Genomic DNA, 27,292 nt, shown 5'->3' with positions numbered 1-27,292 from the left:
TGAAAATTTTTCTAGATCTTCTTGTGTCATCATCTTGGGTTGGTCTCTGCACATTCATCTACAATAAAATGCGCACTAATTAGTAGATAGCTAGCTCATCCTCGAAAATTGCAAGAGATGGTGATGTTTGATCGATCTCTCTCTCTCTCTCTCTCTCTCTCACACACACACACACACACACACACACACACAAAGAAAGCTTAAGTATTAAGAGCAACGGTGAAGCTTCTCTATTCTGGGCTAGATGACTAAGGTTCCCTAATAGATACATAGAGTGCTCTCTCTCTCTCTCTCTCTCTCTCTCTCTCTCTCTCTCTCTTCTCCTCTTTTTTCTTAGCGTGCATGGCCATGGCCAGTGGTTGCAAACCTCTACCCATCTCCTCCATGAACCACGTCTCCATCCTCTGCTCTTCTGTAGAGCGATCAACTACCTTCTATGAGAATGTGCTTGGCTTTGTCCCCATCCAACGCCCTGGATCCTTCAAATTTGATGGCGCTTGGTATGAAGTTATTGATACTCTACTCATCACATTCTGTTACGACCATCACAAGATTCATCGTTTAAATTGCTAAGGTTTTAAGAATGATAAATTTTCTCAAATGTAGGTTGGTTCCACATATTTCTTTAAAAAATAAATAAATATAAATTGCTAAGGTTGTAAGAATGATGTGTAATACTATCCCTTGATACATTTTCTTAAATGTAGGTTGGATCTACACATATATATGTAGGTTTTAAACTTTCCCTTGATAATTTTTTTCAAATGTAGGTTGGATACACACACACACACACACACACACACACACACACACATATATATATATATATATATGTAGGTTTTAAACTTTCCCTTGATAATTTTTTTCAAATGTAGGTTGGATACACACACACACACACACACACATATATATATATATAATTTTATTTTTTTGTTCCTCAAGAAATACATGCCTTAAAATTTCATTTTGCTTATATTACCCTTTTAATCTATGACAAAATTTTCATTGTAGTGTATTCTACTTGATAGCATATTTCATTATGGATACTTGCAGATTATTGTCGCCTTTTTTTGTGTAGTGTGCTACAATACGTTCAAAAATCTAATTGATATTCGACTATCAATATATACCGCTTTTTTTTTGGTGCAAAACTCACAACGATGAGTAAATTAAATTAGCATAACCATAACATTACAAATTCATGGCATGCTCATGGCGAGCCATGGCATCTTTAAAGGATCATAGATACATCGGCTAATAGGGGAGCCACCCCATGACAGTGGATGAGTCCACACCTTAACCTATGCTCATTTGAGCTTGAATTGCATTAATCACAAAAAGTAAGAGAAGTTGTGGAGGAGCGTCCCTTGCGATGTATTTTTATTGGAGCTCCATGTGCAAAGGATATGCCAGGGTTATTGTACGATCGTTTTTATCTTTTCAAAACAACAAGCAACATCATAAACTTTTTGTTTGCATGTTTCTTGATTCATATTAATAAATGGAAGAATAAACTATTTCCATGATAGTATATATTTTGTATTCTTGAATTCTTTCATAACATTGGCAAATTGCACATGCCAAAAAGCAGATGTTGTTTGTCTCTTATTTCTATATTCTTGAGCTTTTTTATCTTTTTTTAATCACATAGGAAAACTATATATTGCAAAAACCAAATGCTTTGTCTCTTGTTTTTGCATTTTATCTAGCTCAACTTCTTATATTTATCTTCTCTAAATTCCATACTTACCTTTGCAGGCTGTTTAATTATGGCATCGGAGTCCATTTGATTCAAGCTCCAAACCCTCAAGACTTACCGAGAAAAAGAGATATAAACCCTAAGGACAACCACATATCCTTTCAGGTGTCTTTTTTGTTTGAGCTTTTGTGTGTGTGTGTGTGTGTGTGTGTGTGTGTGTGTGAGAGAGAGAGAGAGAGAGAGAGAGAGAGAGAGAGCTATTTGATTATGAAAATTGATATTCACGTGAATTCTACTATTTGTGGTGATAGATAAAAGCTATTGATCACACATGATACTTTACTACTAGTAACGAAGATGAAGAATATATGGACGAGTATATTACTCTATACTAAAGGACATTGAACGTCCTAAAAATACCAAGGGTTATGCTATCAACACGTGGCACTCCAAAAAAAGGAGTTGCTTGTTTAAAAACAATAATTGAATTGCCTTAATTATGCACGTATTCGGCACTCCACTTTGAGGGCCAGATAGTGCGCGCGCGCACACACACACACACACACACACAACTCCTAATGTGATCACATCTCTTGCCTGGTTCAAGTGGTTGGTGGCAATGCCAAAAGAGAGAAAGGGAAAAGGGGCAAGGATTTCATTACCGTGATCATGAATACGTGATCATGTTAATAACGTTGAGTGATCACATTTCAGAATACGTCATCACGTTAAATATTCACATGACTCCTCTTTAACCTATAGAAATTGTCCAATCCAGTACGCCCACTAGGGTTTTTCCATTTCTTGGTGGGCTTCGTTTAGCATTCTTATAGTTTTTTAATGGGTCTGTTGAGAAAAACACATACCCGATGAGATTTTGGTGGGTTGCAACTTGCCACGTCACCACTTATCCACTTTTTTGTGATCACATTATTTGTGATTATGTGACTGTGATAATAAACATTGTGATCACAAGAAATTTCACGTGATCGCATAAATATTAAATCCCTGGGAAGGGGGCAGTTACGTGAAGGCGAGGGAGCCCACGAGTGGTCGACAAGTGGTTTCCATTGGGCATTAGTGCTTGAGACTAAGGGGTAGCCATAGGGAAATGTGAGAGGGGTTACTTAGGTGGTTCAAAGGCTTGCAAAAACGGTTGCATGGTGCAAAAAGGGGACGTGGTAGGAGTATACAAAGCCACCGAATCTAGGGCGATTTGCCCAAGGTGTTAAGACCACCTCCCTGGCTACTACAATGATTGTTGCAGCAGCTTGTGATGTTCCCAAGTGCTATATCTATAACATTATTGAAAGCATTGTCAGTGCTGAGGTAAATGCCTATGTTGCTCCTACTACAACATTGATCTCCTATCATGGCGGACCATGTTGCTCTGCCCAAGTTGTATAACATATGTAGGTGAGCACACATGATGTGTGTTTGTGTGCTAGTGCTCCCTATCTACCGATAAGATTACTTTTCCTTAGGGGTGAAGCTGTGGAATGCTATCAGTGATGAGAGCATATTGTACCGATTTAGAGTTTGCACAATTTCTAAACAAGGCAACAAGGAGCGGTGAATGAGGGAGGCGGCTAGAACCCTTTCTAAAGGATGTATTCAAACCATTTTCTATTCTTACTATACAATGCAATTTTAGGTTAGATTTTTACACTAAAATTGTACGAGTGTTCTTGAAGCCAAGCAGAGGAATCTAGCTGGAGATTTACAATCTCAAGGGTTGCCCACAAGGGAGGGGATAACCCATTATTTGAAACCATAGGCTACCCACCGCGAAATCCTAATTACCCCTCATCGTGTAAAACCCATTATGGTCATGTGCAAAAGCGATAGCTGTGTCCCCAAGATTTTAATAAACGATCATCTGGAAAAGGTTTTCCTACTACACATCCATACTGTAGGATAGAGAGGGAGAAGGTGACGACAACATAGAGAGACACATAGAGACAATCTCAACTTACTTCAATAAGACACGTGTTGTGGAAACCCATTAGCAAGTATGCACATTGTCAAATTTAGTGTATCTTGGTTGCTTTCAGTCTTTGCTAGCTTTGGGTCTAGGAAGTTTTTTCTTGGATTGCACTTATTGTAGGCCTTGTCCACCAACAAGAGCAAGGTTGACAAGCGATAACTTGACATAAAGTGAGGGAGCCTCTCTTATGCTGGCATCTTGGGTACACGTATCCATGGTGAGATTATTAATCAAGCACTTTGGTTTGCATGTTTAACATCGATGTGGTGCTTTGAAATCACAAAAAGATTTTGATGAGCTTCCTTGGCGGATGTGCTCTAAATTGGGATACATGTTTGGAGGCCCTTATGCCTAGACAAGGGTGGGTCCAAGAAGTACTCAGCCTAGCAATGAACCATGCTTGCGTTTTGAAGGTGTGTGGCATTATGCAAGACACTCAAATCATTGAACAAATTCATGAAGGGATTATAAGGGTGAGGATGCAAAGCAAGGGCCTCTCTCTAACTGCAATAACCTATGCTTACGCTTACAGGGGTCAACCTTTAAGAGCACAACATGTTGTTGAAACTCTCTATGTCCTAGACGCCTATCTTTTGGATGCACTTATTGTAACCGACATCCCAACGTGGGCATGGAAAAGAAGCTCTAGGTTTCTTTTGCCAAATACAAAGTGAGGGCTTCTCTGGAATCACAATAAGCCATGCTTACATCCACCAAAGATACGTTGCATTTTGCTAGTAATGAGATGCTACGAAATTATTTTGGTACAACGAGATCATGGTAGAGCATAAGAGGGCACATGCACAATGGACATGGAAGATTTAAGAAGTGAATTACTACATACTGGGTCTATCCCCTATTGCCTACTGGGTCCAAATTCACAAGCGTGAATTAATTTTTTTGGAAGATGCTGAGATTCGTTGTATCTTCAAATCGAAAAGAAAAGGAAGCCCTTGTGACCATCACCCTTGCACACTTTGTCTCTATGTTGCGCATCCCTGCCATCTCTCATGGCTTGTCTCTCGCCTCCTGGTTTGCGACAAGAGAGCAACCAATTCATCCACCAAATCATCGCGAAGGTGCCATCCCCAGCAGCTTTCCTCAACACGGACACAATGCAGATGACGAGGCCAAAATCTCTCTCTCTCTCTCTCTCTCTCTCTCTCTCTCTCTCTCATGTTGTGCAACATAGCGTCGTCCCGAAATTGTCGCGGAATTGAACGCACAGACCATCTTTGCCTATCTTGCACCAAAAGCAAGGATCAACACGGAGAGATCCCATCCCACCTGCGAGAGACACAGAGAGACGCTCATGAGTGACTGTGGATTGCAGCTACTGGCTCCACTTTCTTCACAATTATTTTGTCTTTGAGGTTCCAAGGGAATCTAGCAGATTCAAAGCAAAGTCATTTTTGCCTATTGCCATCATCCCCCTGCCATCGTCTGGTCTGCACAACCCTCCCCCATGTCCGCTGCCCTGCATCACGAGGCGCACAATCCGTTGCCTGCTCTGCAAATCGATGTACAAAGCCTGCAGCATGATGGAGGTTGGACCCCGTGCCTGCCTTTCTTGTTTTGCACAACGCCCTCTCACACACCTGCGCATATTGTCTCGGTTGTTGACGAGCTCTTCTTCCCTGCTTCCACTTCTGCATGTCCCACAAAAACACACACACACAACGTCCGCTGGCAATACATATATGTGAGCAGCTCAACAGAACAAGGCCTGCTAATAGCCAATAGAGGAAAAAATCCACCCCATCAGCCCCACACACAGATCCTCGTGTCATCACCATCTCCAATAGCATCAAAAAATTCCTCTCTCTGTGCTCGCCTTCGCATTGACACACGTCATCACCACAATAGACCCCCAAGATTCTCAATCTCTCTCTCTCTCTCTCTCTCTCTCTCCACGTTGCTAGCATTGGCCTTTTGCTTTAGTTTTCTGGAGGGTATCTATTGAGATACCTTTTAATGAACCACCTGAAACAAAATTGGCCGGGCTTACTTACTACTTACTTGGGTCTATTCCAAAATTTTACATTAATTAGACTAGAAGATTCTCTAAAGGGAATTTAGTAAAGTGAAAGCCTGCCCGTTTTCTCTTGTTCCTGTGGCCCCTGTCAGACAGGGGCGGGTGTCCTTCCTGAGGTGGATGGCCCCTGAGCACCATGGTCGTGCGTGAGAGCGTGCTGGCTTCCAGCCATTGTAGGGAATGCTGTCACATTGGGGCAGCGGCTAAACCTGGAAAAGGGTATGCGCAACCAATCAGATTGCAGGTTTAACGCTGGGGCTGAGGTTGGGCGGGCAAAGGAGGCTGGCACACTTCATGGAAAAGTTGGCCGCTGAGGTGGAGAGCCAGCTCAACCGTGGAACCATGGGCAGCGACCCAGTGTGACAGGGGCATCCTTGGGCGTGATAGTTGATTGGCGGATCATCAGAGAGAAAAATGTGGCCGCTTGCCCCAATGTGACACGGGCCTGTGTATTTGCGTTTCCTCATGCCTGTGCTCTGATCTGCACTGCAATCGGCCTCGTCCCCCCCTCCCCTCTCTCCCCCCTTCTTCTTGCTTTCTGTCCTTTCAATACTGGGATCTACCCATCCTCAGATCGCCGCCTTTCGTTCTCTCTCGACTCTCCATTAATTTGCTCTCTGGAAACCACTCCCGGCCTGCTACCCAAACCCCTCTTATTCGCAATGAGACCATCTCCAGGCGGCATCGACAACTCGAAGCCCTTCTACGCAGCCAGCTTCAGGGATTCCCTTGATGTCGTGCAGAGACGGCGGGGGTTACCTGCAGAGTCGCACCAATTTGGACGTCCAGCTTGAGATAGTTATAGCAGTGCATTGAATGGAGTTGGCAAGGGACACGCAAGTAGAAACTGGCCGTCGCTAGCCTTGCAAGGGCACCACACCGGTCCAAGAAGATGGTCCATGGCCTGGAGAGCATCGACATGTAGAACACTACACAACAGTGACAGAGAATGAGCAAGAGACCCTCGCTTGCATACCTTGCCACCTGCCCCCCATCCGATGTACTGCCAGGTCGTGACACGCAGAGAAAACTTATGTTTCTATTGCGATAACACAAAATCTCTCTCTCTCTCTCTCTCTCTCTCTCTCTCTCTCTCTCACACACACACACACACACACACAATCACAATGAGAATGGCCTATCACAACCCCTAGGCCTTGCCATCACTATCTTGCTCTCCCTTGCCCTAGTCTGGCTCTGTTGTTCGGAAGGACGATGTCTCCCCACATCGTAACACTTTTCTGAGTTGCGCCATGGCACCATGTCATCCTCTGTCCCACTAACATTACAAAACCATCGCATGAGTCCCCACATTCTAATCCCCATCCAGATTTCCGTTCTCTGAGTTGTGCCATGGCACTAGGTCCTGATCCCCATCCCCCATGGTGGGCACAACACCTTCGTCTATCTAACACACCTAGATGCCCTCTGGCACCACCTACTAAACAACCCAAAAAAGGACGTATGACAAGAGAAACAGAAAAACCTCCGTTTCTCTCTCTCTCTCTCTCTCTCTCTCTCTCTCTCTCTCTCTCTCTCTCTCTCTCCACACGTGTCGGCTCCTCTCCTTTTCCCTTTGAACCTTTGAGAGGATCTTTCCAGATTCTCGTTCATTCACATGCTTCTCAAAATTTGAGGGACATACTTTGGGAAGGTTATCTCTCCTTCAAACTTAAAATTTAGAGGTGAATTTCAAAATTTATAGCACTACACCTAGGTTTCTTTTGAACATTGTTATGACAATGAAGGGGGAAGGATGATCGCTGATCCATGACAACGTCTCTTCCCCCGCCGCCCCGCCCCCCTTTCTCTCCTCGTCTGAGACTGAGTTGCACACTAGTACAAGTAACATCTCTACAAGCTAGTTAGAAAGAATCTCTACTCAAGACTTTAGACTAACATCAAACCTCAAGGTAGGTGGTACAAACGTAGTTTTTTGGACTAATCAGTGGGAATCTTGGGAGATGCTCCCATCCCTTTGAAGTTTGATGAGAAAAAAAGCGTACATGGGTGCACTTTTTGATAGTCGTCCTCTGTCTGTGGGCCCCGCAGCGCCCTATGGCCCTTCCGGGCGGGGTGGTTTATCCTCGTTTACAAATAACACGGGGTCCAGCTCGAGGGATCGACGGCAGGGGCAAGCGAATGGCGATGCGCATGATCTGGGCCGTCGAATCGATGCAACAGGGGGGGGCTAGTATTTGATTGCACGAACGCGCATGCTTTGTATCAACGAGCAGCAGCGCAGGTGGATAGAGCTCCGGGCTCGTGAGAGGGAGGTTGTGGGTTCAAGGAAAGCTCGCGACGACTGGGACCGTAAATTTTTTATTTGAATGGAAGGCGATCAACGGCCGATTGATTCTCAGCCGCTGATCCCTCGAGTTGTGCCCGTGACACTTATGGACGAGGGTGGTCTATTAGGTGACCCACTGACGAGGCTTTCAGCAGGCTAGAGACGGATCAGGAGATGACAGAGAATCTATGTCAACTATCGCAGACTTGTTGGGGACGCAGTCCAGCATGAGTACAGTTGACAGTGGGATGGAGGCAGGCCAGGGCTGCGAATGGAGCTGCACCGCATGCGCGCTTTGGGAGAGACAGACAGAGGGGAGCAGAGATCGAGGCGCACGCAGACGACTTGCAAGAGGTCCCATGCGTGAAGCCAAAGTTTTGTTGTGCATTGTGTTGGCAATCGACAGTTGTGTTTTGGCTCGCGATTAGCATGTGCTTGCTCCCTTGCCCACCCGCCCCCCCTCGTTAATAACCGACACGCCGATCGTCGAGCCTCGAACCCGTGACCTGTCCCTACACACTCGCGCACCCAATCCAGCTCGCCTAGCGCGTTTCATTGAACGCAATGCGAGCCTGGCACTATGTAAGTCTAGCCCGTCCTGTCGAAAAAGAACCCCCGTTGTAGATCCCTCGAGTGACATCCCGTGTCACTTATAACCGAGCGCCCCCCCCCCCGCAACGCCCCCCCCAAAAAAAAGAAAAATTACCAAAATATCCCTATAATTTATGGAAATCCCCAAAATACCCTTCAAACTTCAAAAATTCCTAATGTTCCTCTCATATTTTGTCAAAAATTCCCAAAAAACCCTTCAAATTTTCCAAAATTCCCAAAATACCCCTGATTGTGAGAGTAAATTTATCCAAAGATTAAAAAAAAAATTGTAGCTCTTCATAAGAAGACTGATTGTCTATCAATACAAGATACTAAAACTAGGTTATGTAGGCTTTGGAGATGAATTGCTTCATTATTTTTAGATATAATTGTTTTTTTTGAGGTAATTTGTGACAAATTACATGCTAAGCACTAAACAACACATCTCCATTGTCAAAAAAGAATAAAGATTAGGAAATCGTCAACAATCCAACTGAAATAGATAGAAGGGTATTTTGAGAATTTTCACAAAGTAGAGGGGTATTTTGGTAATTTTTCCAAAAAAAAAGAACTAATTAAGTGACACTACGGGAAGACAACGGACGATTGTCAAAAAATCAACCCAAGGACATGGGCGGTTGGAGAGAGAGGCTCACGCTTTATCCACATGCACGCGAGCATTTTGTTGTCCAAGAGGAGAAAACAAAAACATATAAAATAAACCAAAATGTTCGAAAGTAAATTTGGATTTAAAAAGTAAACTCAAACAGATCTCACGATTGGCAAACGTTTCGCGGTTTGGGCCTTGCTTTCCTATGGTCGATCCCATGGCTCAAGCTTTCATCAAGACCCCGTGTTACTTAGTCACAAGGCCCCCTTCCCCCCCTCCCTGTAGAGCTATCTCTTGTAGACAAACATGCGCGGTCTTCAGTTTTGGTTATATACTGGCCTAAGTGGCTAGCTTGGCAGGGCAGCCAACGAGCCAATCGCACGTGAATAGAAACCGGGTAGCGGTTACATTTGAAGAGCACGCAGCTTGACCCCATGTCGTCTCTGCCACAAGCGGGAGCAATACCTCTACGCTGTTCACGCACGGTTGAAGGAGGTCTGCAGCCCGCCGTCTTTGATAACTCAAAAAAAAAAGTTGTGCCTCCCCCCCCCCGCCCCCCAGGTCGCGACTGGCTCTACCAGTTTGCTCCACTTACACGTACAGATATTTAGCATTAGCCGTGGTCTTTCTATGCTGCTTTGGATTTGTGAGTGCCAAGTGGATTTGTTAGCGGATACCCATTGTGTGCGCCGCCCAGCTAATTAAAGGGATTCTTCAAGGTTGACATGCTTAGGTTTTGCATGAAGATATGTGCTTATCACAAGATTTTACTTCTCACAAACACCAAGCAAGTCTCGCATAAGGAAATAGAATGTCAGAAGTTCCAACTTGAGAACAACACCCACATTCGAGCAAAAAAACTTGAGGACCCCTCTAACGAAATGACACCTGCCCCACCTTCTAGTGCTGGTTGGAGTTCACTCCGTGTGGTGGGGCATGTGTATGTGATGAGCTGTGGCAGGGCTCCATCGGTTGGTGGTAGCTTCGTCTGAGGGTGGTCTTGTTCCTCGAGGCTTATGTGTGCTTCTCTTTTGGCCTTATGTCTCATGCATTTCTTTCGGCTTTGTGGACAAGGGTGATGATGTGGCAAGTCATCCCCCCTTGGTGGGAGCCCAAGATTGGAGCATCTTTAGAGTTTCTGTCATTTGGATTATCATTAGGGAAATTTGGACTCTCAAAGGGGTCCTATAAGGATGTTTGACTTTGTCTCTCTTGTCCAAAGTGGGCAACCCGGTGAAGTCCATGAATGCTTTGTCAAAACCACCCTATAAACCAACATATCATTGGAAAGATATTAGAAAGTAGGTTCTAAATCTCCAAACTCCAACAAATTTGAAGCTGATTTGTAGAAGTTATGGCCTCCCCACTGAAGCTAACATGTGGGGAGAGATTCCATTTATAAGACGGAGAGGATTGGCATGCTATATACCAATGAATAGATCTCAGTGAGTACATTCTAATTCCAAAAGATCCAACATGTTACCGTGTGCCTGTTTTGGACAAGAGAGAGAAAGTCAACGTTCTTATAGGGCCTCTTTGAGAGTCCAAATTTTCTTTAATGGGTTGGATGACTCCCATGTCAGTCGGTCTTTCTATGTCAGGGTGGCTCCCTTTATCAGCCAATGTACCTTTTTGATGGGATTGGTGGTTTGTTGAGATGCCTTGGATTGGATTGTGAGCAAGACGGACCCTGTTATTGTTTTTTTGTTTTATATAAGACAATACCACTCACTTTTGTGAGTTGTGAAAAAAAAAGGGAAATAGAATGTCACGGGAACCTTCAAGACTTTGTGTGTGTGTGTGTGTGTGTGTGTGTGTGTGTGAGAGAGAGAGAGAGAGAGAGAGAGAGAGAGAGCACCATTACAAATTTTGGAAATTGGATATGATTTGGGAATCCACAATAAGGTTAAGATATTGACCATGTGAGCTCCTCTTAATAGTGAGAGGTAAGGGGGTCTAGGGTTTCTTCTCGCTCAGCTCTCTGCATGTCTTATGGGTTGTGGAGTCCATTGCAACGGAGGTTAGTGGTGCTTTAGGCCATGTCCTAGGTGATATTAGCATAGGCGTCCGTCCTCACAAGAGGGTTTCACTCTAGGCTTGGAGGTTCTACCTAGTGGCGTTGTTGTTGACTCTCTCCATCTCATACCCCCTTTATTTTTGGATGGAAGGGACTGGCAACAGCTTGCTCTTGTATTCACAAGGGTGAAAGCTCACCCGCTCTATGGAAGATATTTGGTGTAGTTTATCAATGGGATAGTATGATTTTTCAGAGTCTCCGCCATGGTGGGTTCTTTGTGGCAAGGACTATTCCCCATGGTGGCATTGTGACCACCTTTTGATGAGGTGGGCTCCCCTAAAAGCTTTGTACTCTTTCCATTGGAGGCTTCTTGATGGATGTGGACATCAGTGGTGGTCTTGCGGCTCTTCTCCTCTTGCAATTTCCTTGGAGTGTGGAGTGCATTTATGAGGTGATGGAGCTAGCAAGATCCCCCCTAATGTGGCTTGTATGTGGTATGTGGGTGATGTTTTTTGCAAGGTGACTCCCTGACTAGCAGGTTGTAGTTTTATGCTTGGAGGATCCATCTTTGTTGATTTGTATGTCTCGACCTTGATACTCATGTCCTAAATGGATGTGGTATACCTTGTTGCAAGAGGTTTGCTCTCTGTGATCCGTCTTTGTTGATCTATGTGTCTTGACCTTGATACTCATAGGTGTGTTATACCAAGAGATTTTCTTTATCTAGCAACCATGCAGGGTCTCTATAATCTCTTTCTAACTTGAGGTCTTTGTGGAACTCCTGGCATCCTAGCTCATTTTGAGTATGACTTGTTTTGTAATTCTTTTAGAGTAGTTAATATATACTAGCACATAAATGTGAGTATTGAAAAAAAAAAAAAGATATTGGCCATATATGGTGAGTGTATTTATATTAGTGTAGCCAGGAAATTACAAATTCTAATCATGCTCAAGCCGAGCCATGATGTCTCCATCACCCAAAGATACATCGGTTGATAGGGGAACCACCCCACAACACCTTGAAAAGGACCTCTACTAGAGCAAGGACCCAAATATCTATCAAGGTATTGCGGCAACAATTGCCCTATTCTAGTCCAGAGAGTTCACTCTTGTAAAAACTCGGTGCATAGTTGTTCGAGGGTGTTTTCTAACACCCTACAGTTCTTGGCCTTCCATATAAGAATCTAACAATTTGAGTGTCGATAAAGAACCAAGTAGCACTTGGTTGTAATGGAATTTGCCTATTCAATTTGAGAATAGCGGAATTTAATGAGAGTACTTTCAAGAAATGATTTTGTGAGCATAGCGGGTATACATAATTGAAGATAGCAACATAATCATAGCAATTAGTTAACTTGGCATAGACAATACTTTTGCAAGAGAGAGAGTTTAGAGAACATGACAACAATTGAGGACCGGATTTATGTGGAGCCGGTCCCCCCTCCAATAGGCATTTGTATTATGATTTCTCCCATAAAGAGAGACTTGTTACAATACAGTCTTTGTGTTCCTTGTGACCTAGGTGATGCCATGAAGATGGAAGGCTTCATGCACCACAAACATAACATAAACTTGAAGAAAGCTTTAACTATCCCAAGCCTCAGTCCCAAGACCTCAAACACCTTCGAAGGTGGAGAGAGCTAGCAGGGAATGAGGGTAGGGAAGAGGAAGAAGAAACATTTCGTAGGAGAAAGAATTAGTTCCTCACTTATCATACTCTTGTTGCTAGCATACATAATAGCATAGTAATGAAGAAGAAGGATATGGCAAGCTTAAGCATTGAAGCATGGCTCTTGGTTGGATTTGCACTCCATAGCCAAGAGTGTTGGTGTAGGCTCTCAACCTCTACTTGCTTGGAGAGGGAGCTCTTGCACTTTGCATATCACACAATGAGAGTGCTTGTGAGTGTGTGTGGGTGAGTATACCCCCTAGGCACCCCCCTAGCTTGCTTGGGTCGACCCCCCCTTGTAGCTCATGCCTGAAGCTCATTGGACCCCTCCAGGCCTAGCCAATCACAAGCAGGAGCCATTACAAGCAACATGGGTAGCCTTGGGACAAGTGTCCCCCTTTCCCCTTTGAGAGAGAGGACTTGATAAATGCTAAAACAATTAGATAATTCATGTAATTTATCATTGGACCCCTTTGAAGCCTAGCCAATAGGCTTCAAGCAACACATGAAGGTAACATGGGTAGGGGCCTGACATGTGTCCTTGCTGCCTCTTCAAGATGGGCTTCACTTGTGTGTGTGAGTGGGTGTTCTCTCTCTAGGCCCTAGGAAAATGGCTCGCCCCCCCTCTTGTAGGAATGCTTTTGACTTTTAGGTGATCAAGCACCTTACTCACCAAGCATGACAAAGCACTTGAACTAGGGGGGGTTCCCACAAGCATCTCAGGCAAGCTTCTCAAGGCACCTCAAGTACTTTAATCATGCAGCAAGTCAAGCACCTCAAGCATGGAGCCAGTCAAGCACCTCAAGCATCTTAATCAAGCACCTCAAGCATGAAAAACACCTCAAGCATGACAAGCACCTCAAGCAGGACAAGCACCTCGAGCTTGGGCCGGGTTCCCACCTCAAGCTCAGCCCTAGCTTACTTAAGGTCAAAAGGACTTTTACACACATTTATTGGAGGTCTTCAATGAAGCTAACCCTAAGGTCTTATGCTCCATTGGTTAGCCTTGCTCTTTGATAGACCATCTCCCTTTTGGGCCCCTTTACATTGGCCCCGTGTTGAGATAGATCTAAAAGCACATACCTATATCTTAACACTTGTTCCCGTTTATTCTCCCACATTAAGTGATCAATTTAATATGAGAAAATCATTTGGGTTAGTTAGATATTAGATTTTATGACATTACCTCTCTCTTGAAATCATAGTCGTCCTCGACTATGAGGTAGAAGAGATAAAGTCTTAGTCATTAGTCAATCGTACTTAGCGGGTAAAGGATCCCTTTTTACCCTACGGCATCTTTCCAAGATGGATGACTAATCCATTTGGTGCTTGGGAGACATAGCTGCCGCAAGCATGTCTGCTCTTTAGTCCATTTCATTCTCCCAAAGTAGAGTGACAAATTCTACTTGGTGTTTGAGAGACGTCGTCATCACAAACATGATTCTAAGCATGCATACTAGTTAAATTTGTCCACAATTAAAAAGAGGACTAGTCATATAAGACAAAAACATGAGTTATTTAAAAGAAATTTGTACATTTGCTTACTCTAATGTAGCATTGTAAGCATTGACAAGGTTCATACTATCCTTAAGTTGTACTCCTTGCATCCATTTAGCGTCTTCAAAAGGATAATTTTTGAACTTAATAAGATACCGTCGGATAATCTTACCATGTCGTAGTACCTTGTCTTCATGCCGAAGGATAGCTTCGGGTTGTAGCACCTCTTCTTGGTCTTCAACTTCGGGAGGGTCTTCAATAATTGGTTCAATTGGTGGCTCTCCTTTGTAGGGCTTAAGTAAGCTTACATGAAAGGCATTGTGTATAAGCCAATGGTTGGGCAACTTGAGTTGATAAGCCGTCTCATTGATAGGCTTCAAGATTTGGAAAGGACCATAGTATCTTTTTGCTAGTTTAGCATAATACTTTTGATGGCCCATAGGATTTTTGCCCGTCGTTTGCCTTAATCGAGCCTTAGGAAACTTGAGTAAGACCCAATCATTTTCTTTGAACATTAAGGCTCTTCTGTGCTTATCAGCAGCAGCTTTTTGCCTTTGTTGAGAGATGGCTACAGCCTCCCTAATCTTTTGAAAAGATTCTTGTAGGTCACGGCTATACTCATCGGCGGCGAAGATCTTCCCATGTACTTTCAGTAGCAAGGGACTTTTAGGTCTTCCTTCTATGATCTCGAAAGGTGCTTTGCCCGTAGAAGTATGTACAGTATTATTGTAGGCATACTCTACTAGCGGTAAATACTTTTCCCATTGTGAGCGTTGATCTACTTCGGTAACATAAGTCTTGAGTAGATCGAGTATCGTAAGATTGGCTATCTCACTTTGGCCATCCGTTTGTGGGTGATAGGCCGAAGAGAAATTCAATCTTGTTCCTAGATTTTCAAAGAGACCTTTCCAGAAATTACTGGTCATTCTAGGATCTCTATCTGACACGATGGATGTGGGTAATCCATGGTGTTTGAAAATCTGAGATATGAAGAGAGTTGCCATTTGATGTGCCTTAATAGTCTTTTTGACAGGAATAAAATGTGCTTGCTTGCTAAACCTGTCGACTATTGTCCATATTCCTGTATTCCCATGGATAGACTTGGGTAATCCAAAGATGAAATCCATGGATATACTCTCCCATGGTGAATTTGGAATAGGCAATGGCTGGAGTAATCCAGGTTGCTTCCCTCTATCATACTTGGTCTTTTGGCATACTACACATTTTGAAACATACTCTTGTATGTCCACTTTCATGGTAGGCCAATAGAAATACGTCTCTACTCCTCGGAGAGTAGGTTGAATACCTCTATGCCCTGCATATGGAGGAGCATGGGATTCATACATAACCTTCTCACGAAGGGAATGGGTAACACATAGCCTATTGCCGTGGAGAAGATAACCATCCTGCAAGGTGAATGGTTCCTCTTTCTTCCCCAAAGCAAGGGCTGACATTATGTCTCTAAAGTCAGGGTCAGTAGCATACTCATCTATCATAGAGGATAGATCATTGTGAGTAGCTATAGACACCGCATTAACTTTTGGTCGTCGTGAAAGTGCATCGGCAACTTGATTGTGCTTACCAGCTATGTGAGCAATATGGAAATTAAATTGCGAAAGAAAATTTGCCCACCTCATTTGTTTGTCGGAAAGCTTGGTTTGCGTCATGAAATACTTGAGACTTTGGTGGTCGGTTCGTAGGATAAATGGAGTCCCCAATAGGTAGTGCTTCCATGTGTCTAGGGCATGTAGAACAGCTAAAAGCTCTTTCTCATAAATGCCCAAGACTCGTTCATCACCATTGAGCCTCCGGCTCTCATATGCTATGGCATGCCCTTCTTGAAGCAAAACCGCTCCAAGGCAATCACCACAAGCATCACATTGGACCTCAAATGGCTTTGAGAGATCCGGAAGCACGAGGACTGGTTGGGAAGTAAGCTTCTCTTTGAGTTTTTCAAAAGCATTTTGCTCCTTAGCAGTCCATACAAACTTAACGTTCTTCTTGGTTAAGTCGTGTAGTGGTCTTGCTACTTGAGAGAATTTTGCTATGAAGCGTCTATAGTATGCACACATACCAATAAAGCTTATTAGCTCATGTAGATTCCTTGGGTTAGGCCATGATTTTATTACCTCTAACTTTGATGGATCCATACGAATACCATCGTGAGAGATAATATGGCCTAGATATTGAATCTCTTGAAGGAAGAATTCACTTTTCTTTTGGTTGAGAAAAAGTTTGTTCTCCCTCAAGGCTTGAAAAATCACTTGGAGATGTTGCTTATGTTCCTCCAAAGACTTGGAGTAGATGATGATATCATCGAAGAACACTCCAGTGAATTTTCGATATGGTCTAAAAATTTTCTCCATCAAACGATTGAACGTAGCTGGTGCATTAGTCAAGCCAAAAGGCATGACTAGATATTCATAAAGACCAAATGTTGTGCGAAACGCGGTCTTTAAGATATCCTCATCCACTATCCTTATTTGATGATAGCCACTCTTAAGGTCAATCCTACTGAAGTAGGTAGAGCCTTGTAGCTTATCAAACAGATCTTCTACCCGAGGTACGGGAAATCTGTTTTTGATAGTGATATGGTTTAGTGCTCGATAGTCCACACACATACGGTATGTACCATCTTTCTTTTGCACTAAAAGGACTAGAGAACAAAAGGGAGAGGAACTAGGCCTCACCATCCCTTTGTCTACCAGCTCTTGTACTTGCCTCATGATCTCCTCTTGTTGAGCTTGTGAGACTCGATAAGGAGGTTTGTTAGGCGGTGAGCTTCCTGGAAGGAGCTCAATACGATGGTCATCATCCCCTCGTTTTGGAGGTAGGTCCATAGGGATATCATCGATGAACACATCTCGGAATCCTTTTAGAAAAGTAGACAAGTCTAACTCTTCTTGATTCCTATCATTTTCATTTGATGAAACATTATTAGCTTTTAGAGACTCTTTGACATAAATCATGTACGCAGAAACTGAGCTCTTCATTGATTTATCAAAAGAAAGAGGATTTACAAGTGGAATAGTGCGACCACGCTCACTAGCATCTATATACATGTTCTTTCCCCTGTAGGTGAAGTAAATTCTCCTTTCAGGGAACTTCATGTTGGCAGCCATGCGATCAAACCATGGTGCCCCTAGGATAACATCCTGATGTTGGAGGGGAGAGATGAAGAAGTCTTCTTTGTCGACATAGCTTTGGACATGAAGCCTCAACTTCCCAATCAAGGGAGTAACGGAGGCTTGTTGTCCCTTGAAAGCTGCATCAGCTGTTACTATATCTCCCATCTCAAAAGCTTGAATGCCCAACTTGGTGGCCAACTCTATTGATATGAAGTTGAGAGTAGAGCCAGGGTCAAACAAGATGAATGCATCATGCTCTCTTACCTTTCCCCAAGCATAGGAGAGTGATGATCCTTTGCAATGAGCATCCTCTTTTGGAGCTTCGATGGTGGAAGCCCTAGGAGTCTCATTGCGAGTATTCTTCTTGGGGCAAGAACGATAGCCATGTCCTTGCTCCCCACACTTGAAACACTTATGGTCCTTGCGAAAAGCTTCAAGCTCTTCAAGAGAGAGTTTGTTTTTACCTTTGTAAACTCCCTTCTCCTTGGACCGATTTTTGTTGTTGTTGTTGGAAGTGCCTTGGGAATTATTTTGAGCATTGGATTTCCCCTTTGCATCATTTTTATCTTTGTTTTCCATGGGCTTGACATTACGTCTAGCCCCTTGATGGAAATTGATGCGTGAAGCAACCATGGTGTGGTGGATTACTTCGGTAATAGTACCGGGCCGTTGAGAGTTGATATATTCGGCCATCTCTTCAGGTAATCCCGCACAGAATTGTTGTCTTTGCTCGGCAAAGTCTATCTTTTGAAAGACAGTAGCTTTGAGATGTAAATCCCAAAACTTATCTACATACTTGTTGATAGACTCATGAGAGAGGAGCTTCAAGCCGCGCCATTCGGTAAGAACTTTATCTTTAGTATCGCTTGGAAGAAATTGCTTCATGATGGAAACTCGTAGAGTTTTCCATGTCTTTGGGGCTTCTCCATTGCCACAAAGGCTAGCCCACCATTGACGAGCTGATTTTTGGAAGTGCATAGCTACATGGCGTAGCTTGGAGGACTCTGTGAAGCCCTCGTCCCCAAAGGCCGCATCAAATTGCTGGATGAAGGCCAACACTTTGTCGGTAGCACCAAAGGTGCCATCTAGGTGAGAAAAGAGATACTCTTTCCTCCCTCCTTGAACTTCTTTAGCTTTTGTGACCTTCGCCATGCAGGAAATGATTTGCGATGCCCTCCCCTCTTGTATTCTCTAGGAGAATAGCCATAACTTTCATCAGAAGAGAAGGAAGGTGAAGAAGAAGGAGAAGAGGGTGACCTCTTCCTAGCCCTTTTCTTCCTTTGTTTCCTCTCTTGCCTTTGAGAGTGATGAGGAGAAGGACTATGGGTTGCTCTTTTCCTCTTGGGAGGAGTAGGCGATCGTCTAGACCGCCTTCTTCGTGGAGCCACATCTTCAAAAGAACTTAGACTTTCATTGCTTTCTTTCTCTTTGGATTCCTCCTCTCGAATGGGAGAGAGTCTTCTTTTGGGGGTCTCTTCAAGAGGCCTCCTAAGCTCTCTCTCCTCTTGGAGAGGAAGGGAAATTCCATAGGCACGAAGTTGTTGAGTAACTTCGGCTTGCAAGGTAGGGTTGCCCATAGCTTGTTGCAACCTAGTCACAAGATAATTCACAAACATGGGAGCATCATCATTAGCACCTTCATGTGCAAAATCAAAGCTATCAATGTTCATTCTACTCTCTTGATTATTGTCAGCCATGTTAACAAAATTTTATGTATGTACTTAGTGTATGCTTTGGCAATTCAAAACCTTAGTTGCCACTCCTCTTAGCCTTTGAAAATCGGCTCTTAAGTATCTACACCCACGGCTCAAAGTGGTTAATTATAGAGAGTAGAGGAGTAGGTCTAACATAGCAGAGTTGCCAAGGGCTAGCTCCTTTCGGACTTCTTATGGCTCAATAATGGTAAAGCCGTAGGCAAGTCTAAAAAGACTCCATTATTAAGTCCAAAGCTCCCGAGGTGTGCACCATCCCCCACATAGTGGGCTTAACAAAACCGGTATTAGATCCCAGTTCCACTTACTCTATTATAATTAACAACATCAACCATTTATAGGCTACTTAAGGACCTCTCTTCTTAAGCAAGAAAAGAGAAACCAAATGCTCTGATACCAATGTAATGGAATTTGCCTATTCAATTTGAGAATAGCGGAATTTAATGAGAGTACTTTCAAGAAATGATTTTGTGAGCATAGCGGGTATACATAATTGAAGATAGCAACATAAACATAGCAATTAGTTAACTTGGCATAGACAATACTTTTTCAAGAGAGAGAGTTTAGAGAACATGACAACAATTGAGGACCGGATTTATGTGGAGCCGGTCCCCCCTCCAATAGGCATTTGTATTATGATTTCTCCCATAAAGAGAGACTTGTTACAATACAGTCTTTGTGTTCCTTGTGACCTAGGTGATGCCATGAAGATGGAAGGCTTCATGCACCACAAACATAACATAAACTTGAAGAAAGCTTTAACTATCCCAAGCCTCAGTCCCAAGACCTCAAACACCTTCGAAGGTGGAGAGAGCTAGCAGGGAATGAGGGTAGGGAAGAGGAAGAAGAAACATTTCGTAGGAGAAAGAATTAGTTCCTCACTTATCATACTCTTGTTGCTAGCATACATAATAGCATAGTAATGAAGAAGAAGAATATGGCAAGCTTAAGCATTGAAGCATGGCTCTTGGTTGGATTTGCACTCCATAGCCAAGAGTGTTGGTGTAGGCTCTCAACCTCTACTTGCTTGGAGAGGGAGCTCTTGCACTTTGCATATCACACAATGAGAGTGCTTGTGAGTGTGTGTGGGTGAGTATACCCCCTAGGCACCCCCCTAGCTTGCTTGGGTCGACCCCCCCTTGTAGCTCATGCCTGAAGCTCATTGGACCCCTCCAGGCCTAGCCAATCACAAGCAGGAGCCATTACAAGCAACATGGGTAGCCTTGGGACAAGTGTCCCCCTTTCCCCTTTGAGAGAGAGGACTTGATAAATGCTAAAACAATTAGATAATTCATGTAATTTATCATTGGACCCCTTTGAAGCCTAGCCAATAGGCTTCAAGCAACACATGAAGGTAACATGGGTAGGGGCCTGACATGTGTCCTTGCTGCCTCTTCAAGATGGGCTTCACTTGTGTGTGTGAGTGGGTGTTCTCTCTCTAGGCCCTAGGAAAAGGGCTCACCCCCCCTTTTGTAGGAATGCTTTTGACTTTTAGGTGATCAAGCACCTTACTCACCAAGCATGACAAAGCACTTGAACTAGGGGGGGTTCCCACAAGCATCTCAAGCAAGCTTCTCAAGGCACCTCAAGTACTTTAATCATGCAGCAAGTCAAGCACCTCAATCATGGAGCCAGTCAAGCACCTCAAGCATCTTAATCAAGCACCTCAAGCATGAAAAACACCTCAAGCATGACAAGCACCTCAAGCAGGACAAGCACCTCGAGCTTGGGCCGGGTTCCCACCTCAAGCTCAGCCCTAGCTTACTTAAGGTCAAAAGGACTTTTACACACATTTATTGGAGGTCTTCAATGAAGCTAACCCTAAGGTCTTATGCTCCATTGGTTAGCCTTGCTCTTTGATAGACCATCTCCCTTTTGGGCCCCTTTACATTGGCCCCGTGTTGAGATAGATCTAAAAGCACATACCTATATCTTAACACTTGTTCCCGTTTATTCTCCCACATTAAGTGATCAATTTAATATGAGAAAATCATTTGGGTTAGTTAGATATTAGATTTTATGACATGGTTCTTGAAAACCATCCCACCTAGGAAGAGGTTGTTCTTGAAGAACCTTATCTTCTAGGTCTTTTGAAACCATTTACATACCTCCCAAGGCACATATCACCGGGCACTCCTTGAATAGGGTAAGAGGGTCCTCATTATTTGTTCTGCATTGTGAGCATCTATCGGGACCAATTCATCTAGCTTGTATCTTCACACCCATAGGTAAGGCTCCCCAAAGAACCTTCCAAAGAAAAACATTCATCCCAAGTGACAAATGAGGGGACTAGGTTTTCTCCGTGATTGTCACCCATCTTGATTCCAACCATTGCTTGTTGCACTACTTGTTCAGGAGGGAGAACCAGTCTATTGAGAATATTAGCGTGTTGCACACATCCTTGGTTTGTGGTTTAAGAAGATGTATGTTCTTGGGCCACCGTCATGCCTTCCACTCAAACTTAGATTTGGATGGGGGTAGCCAACCTCTGTCTAGCCGTTCTAAAGATCTACTAATAAACAGACCTTCATTCCTGTACAAGGGGGAACTCTCAAGCCAGTTGATCTATTTCTTTCCATCTTTTACTGCTGCTATCCCAAAATTGGCTCAAATGTCAAAGCCCTTTGTTATTGATATTTTTGGAAACTTCCCTCCAAAATGGGCTCAAAAGCATACTTCTTAGATAGCCATGGGGACCCGTGAGATATAGAATTGTCGAAGTATTTAGGTTGAGTTCTCCCATGGTCAGGGCAGCTTGCTTATCCAATCACGCTATCAAGGACTTAATATAATTCCAAAATTCTTTGAAAATTTTGAAAGTCAACCCATCCCACCTAGAAAATTTCTATTTACCAAGAGCTTGTAATGCTTGATAGCATTCCTTCCTCAATGAGCACCCTCTCCAAGAGGTTGACATCTGAGTCCATGGGATATCGTTTTTTTAACACTTCCAAGAAGAGTAGCTTTGGCTTCATCCACCTCAAGGGAGTGGGACTTAGGTTGATCTGTCATAAGTGATCAAGTATCATATGAGCCATTTTATTGGGGTCCTTGATATCAAATTCCTCGCTCATCGATGAGCGAGTGGATGAGGCCCTGATTTCTCTTGACTTTTGAGGGCCTTGAAGAAGTGAGCTTGATTAGCCTCCTCCGACTAGAGGAAGGTTTCTCTGGATAAAAATCTAGCCTTCGTCACCTCCTCAAGTTGTTGTTGGATCAATTCACACTTAGCTTCAAGCCACTTTTTATGCTCAACTTTAGAAGCCGACCCTTTGTGTTTTTTAATTGTTAAAAGATCCACCTCAAAAATGAGCTTCTTTAGTCGTTCCTCGTGGTATTTCTTCCTTCTAGATCTGCTATTTTGATTGATTTTTGAATATTCTTGACAAAGATATCCCAGCACCTTAGACTCGCCAGATCCACATCTTTATGTTTCCATGGCCAGTCTTTTGAAGAGAGGGTCTTTAAACATACGAGCCCCTGTTGTGAGAAGCTTCTAAGACCACTGGTGCCAATGTCCTTCTCCTTTGGTTTGTTTTAGCTTCATGCTTAAAGAAAGGTGATCCAAAAGGCATTGAGAGGTTTCCACCTCAATTTCCAACCAAGAGGGCAATCAATCAGCTTGATGAGAACAATAACAATGATCTAGCCAAGATGTGGTACTGGCATATTGTAGACTTGTGTATGTGAACCTTGGCATGCTATTCCATGGGGCCACATCCCACAAGTCCATTAATGCCCATTTTTCAAAAGCTTAGCCATTTGGACCTTTTGGATCCAGCTAACATGTTTGAGGAACCTAATCTGTCCATTCTCTTCTCCACCATATTAAAGTCTCCTACCAATATCCATTCCCCTTCCAAATGGACATCTCTTAGGTGCCCCCATAGTTTATCCCTTTCCTTCACTTAACATGGTCCATACACATTAATGACAGTAAAATGTTGCTCAACCCACTTGATCTTTAATACTAGCGCTCTCCAAAAGGGATGATTGATGACTATCTTCATCTCTAAATCCCTGTCCACCACCAAGAGGATGCCACTGTACCCATGGATCTCTCCCCTGGTCACCATGTTGGAGGCAAGTGGTGTAAGAGGGGAAATTCAAGGGGGATCTCTACTTGATAACTCTTGGCCAAGCTCTTCACTGATGACTCGCTTCTTTTCTTGAAAGATTGTCCACACATTTGAATGACTCATTCGACCCTTCTCAATGGTTAGGAGAGATCATCTCAAAGGGAAAGGTCAAATCTACCATCTTGGAACCCCACTAGGGGTAGGAATATCTCATTAAAAAATATTCCAATTGCCATGGACAAAATTCAAAAAAAAAAGCAAAGATGGGAATTGATGATCCTTCCTTTCCACATTAGGGTGGAGGTAATCAACTCGTTCATGATCCATACCTATCATTTGTTGGGCCTCTCCTCAAAATAGCAAAATACAATTGGAAAGAATTCCTAAAACCAATCAAAAAATTCCTTATGGAAAGACGCGCTAAATGGGAACATGTTGTTAGACCTAAGGAGCAAGGTAGTATTGGGAACAATGTGCTAAATTTATGGTCTCAATTACACCAAAAATGAGCAAGCCTCTGCCATCATGACACGGGACATGATTGACAAGGTGAAGCTAATATCCAAAGGGGGCTTGTGAAAAGAGGTTAGGGTCCATGAAAAATTGATGGCACCTCAATGCAAAAATATGAAACTAGGTGGTATTACGACCGAGTTGGTACAAAATGTACCAAAGCATCTAAAACACACTAGAATGGGGTGGTATAGTTAGATAATTCAAAAACTCCATTACACACTACTCCCCTTCGCTCCCAAAAGTGGGAAGGGATCTTCTTACTCCATTCTAGAGAGTTTTTTCCAAAAAGGTCAACACAACACGGAGCTCATACATTTGATCCACTTCTAGGATGGTGACAATAGAGGATGGAAGGAAGCAGAGCAGTCAACTTCCCAGTTCAATCTCAATGGAACTGAGAAACTTTTGATCAATAGGGTCGCCCAAGATCTTAGCTACGTAGTAATGCCAATTTGTTAGGCTGATCTAGATGGGAAAGCCTAGTATTGGCCTGAGCACAAAAATTTCAACAAATCGCAAACCAAGTCAATCTATTGCAACCTTAGGTTTAAAGCAAATTGGTTCTCCCCATTGAATAAGCAGTGGGTGAAGCACTGGCTAGAATCCAAATGGACATTGATGGCAAACAACATCTCACACCCCCAATGGCCCTAAGCAATGAAGATCTTCCTTTGGAAGGTTTTATGGGGAGCCATGCCTACTAGGGTCAAAATATAAGCCAGAGGGATTGGATATGATAGATGCTCAAGATGCAAAGCGGCTAGCGAGGATCCCTCTCATCTGTTTCTCCACTATCCAATTACAAGAAGCCTTGCGGGTAAAATTTGTAAATGGATTAAAAAAACTTCGGTCATCCCTTCTTCAAAAATGATTTAATCATGGGAGAAAAGAGTTGGAAAAATCAATCCATCCAAGTTATTTGCACACAAATTGTTCGCTTCTGTTTGTTCGAGTAGCTGGTACGTCTTCAAAAACGACCACTTGAAGGCCAGTTTCAAAGAGATAATTTAGGAAAGCAAAGAAGGTATTGTCTCTATTGGACACCACAAGAACTCTAAAGAATGGGCTCAAGCATCCAAATTCATTACTGTAATGGTAGCATTCAGTCCACAAAATGTATCCATCTTGTAGTTCTTGTTTGCAAAGGGCCGTGTAGCTCTGAAATAATTTTTCAAGGCACCCGATGTGCTTGAGGTTATTGTAAATTTCTTCCTGGCTTAAATATCCACTCACAATTGTAAGTATGGCAAAAAAAAAGAAAAAGGGATTTAGACATATGCTCAAATCTTAGCCTCCTATGTGAAACTAGGATTTGAAAAGTTCTCAAATTTTCTAATATAATTATGGATCCTTAATTATGAATGACTAATGCAATCCTTTCTCACTAAAAACTTCTAAAAAATCTGGTTTATCCATGTGAATGAGATCACCATAGAGCATTAATAAAATCTATGGGGATTTTGAATAATCCATCACTGTATTCATTTTAACGATGCAAAAATCCATGGAAAGCATTGATGTATTCATATGATTGGACGTTATACCTTGAAGAAATCATAAAATTTTCACAAATTATATATTTTTATGGTGATGGTTTTGTTAATGGATGTTGATAATTTACATGTGCTTAGCTTAAGTAGCTAGACATGGTCACAAGCTGTGAATTTTTGTGGAAATTTACATGCAGGTAGCATGCCAAGATATTAAGGAGGTGGAAAAGAGGTTACATGAGCTTGGGGTGCAACACGTCCATGTACAAGTTGAGGAAGCAGGAATTTTTGTAGATCAAATCTTCTTTCATGACCCGGATGGATTTATGATAGAAATATGTACTTGTGACAACCTTCCACTTGTGCCACTCAAGTCTATGCCTACAACTATGTACTCCTTGTGCCAATGTGGTCCAAAAAAGTTACCTAAAAAGGATTATTCTTAGTTTTTGTCATTGAGCATTCAACAAGAAGCCTTTGTTAGCTAATAATTTGAAGAACTACTTTGAAAAATCAACATTCCCTTATAAATGCACTCTCAAGAAGTGATTTCTTACACAAGATAAGCTATATTAGCGATAATATAATGAAAGAGTTTGAGAAGGTTCAAATAAATGTCAACCATAGTACACAAGAAGTTTTGGACAAATTCTCACAATATTTCCCACATTGTGACTTACCTCAGCATCATGAGCTTATGTGAGGGAGGCGCTGCATATCTAGCTGGGTACGATTGGCGGCAGGGGACCGTCGGCCTGGTGGGGGGGTCGGTGGTCCCCTGCCCCCAATCGTACCTAACTAGGTATGCGGTGCCTCTCGAGCATAAGCTCATGATGTTATGCATTGTATGAAAAACACCGAGAAAGACTCGGTTTTCCTACATGAGAAAATTTCTAAATCTTCTTGTGGTATGTTTTGGAGATTTGATAGTAGTTAGCCATAAACAATATGTTGTGCCAAGAAAAACACTCATTTAGTTAGGGTGGAAGTAATCTATCAAGGATTTTAAAATAGTTTATGACGTGTCTAAACTTTCCTAATGGCACTTCATTAACAAAATCAGTATATACTACTTATGCTTTCGTACTGGGTCTACTATTGGCACTTTCATTGATTAATTAAGGCTCGAGATTCTTTGGGGACTAAAACTTAACTCATTTTGACACTGAGATCTAACGCAGAGGCAATGCATGCGCGCCATTCCCCTTCGAGCTTGCACCCTCCGCCTCCCCTTCCTTCACCTAGGGTTGCCCACCTATTGCATCCTCCCAACACACACGCACACACTCACACAAACACGCTGCACCATCTCAACCCCATGCCCGCACGTACCTGCAGATTTTCGGCTCAAAGCCACCCACACACACACACACACACACACACAGGCTTGCGCATTGCGCTTTGCAGTGTGATTCTCCTTCCCCTCCCTGACTTGCCTAGTCCTCACCCTCCCCCCCCCCCCCCCCCCCCCTCTCTGTGCACCCGCCATGCAATTGCAAGACAAAACGACACCTACAACTCCGTCTCTCATGCATATCTGCGTCTCTCCCGGACGGGCAACTGCTCCTCTCTGCATCATAGCATCTTGATCCCTTCCTTTCACCATGCCTCACGACGCGATACATCTTCTGGACAGCAACTTGGAGGTCCTGCGCACGGAGCAAGGCTGTCCTCTCTCTGTCGTGTCCACCTGCAATTAGCAGGGCCGTTCCCATTACCTGCTCCACTACATCGCGACGAATGTTTCTTATGCTCGTCCTACTGCCGCGACAGGAGCTCAGTTTTTGAGCGTCGTTACGCTCACGCACCGCATCACTCTCTCACAGGAAATCTCTGCAGAGAAAGAGAGGTGGGATTGGGTATCTACATATAGAGAGAGAATGAGAGCCGTGCCACGTACCGTTTCCCCTCTTTTTTCCTCCAAAGGCAAAACAAGCATCTCCACAGATTCCTATCAAAAGAAATCGCAAAA

At 43.2% G+C, this 27,292-nt stretch overlaps 1 protein-coding gene across 1 annotated transcript; it reads left to right on the top strand.

Annotated features, from left to right (window-relative positions):
* The first annotated feature begins 194 nt into the window (after window positions 1-194).
* On the top strand, window positions 195-25,833 carry LOC147427942 (glyoxylase I 4-like). The gene is made up of 3 exons (XM_086496315.1): window positions 195-500; window positions 1,759-1,864; window positions 25,518-25,833. The coding sequence occupies exons 1-3, from the start codon at window positions 343-345 to the stop codon at window positions 25,764-25,766; spliced, it is 513 nt and encodes a 170-aa protein (XP_086352441.1). The 5' UTR covers window positions 195-342; the 3' UTR covers window positions 25,767-25,833.
* The last annotated feature ends 1,459 nt before the right edge of the window (window positions 25,834-27,292 follow it).

The sequence above is a fragment of the Adiantum capillus-veneris genome, chromosome 23 (genome assembly GCF_014529385.1).
Source record: "Adiantum capillus-veneris isolate H3 chromosome 23, ASM1452938v2, whole genome shotgun sequence".
Lineage (NCBI taxonomy): Eukaryota > Viridiplantae > Streptophyta > Polypodiopsida > Polypodiales > Pteridaceae > Adiantum > Adiantum capillus-veneris.
The sequence above is the reverse complement of the archived record's forward strand: the minus strand, read 5'-3'. Positions and strand labels throughout refer to the sequence as shown.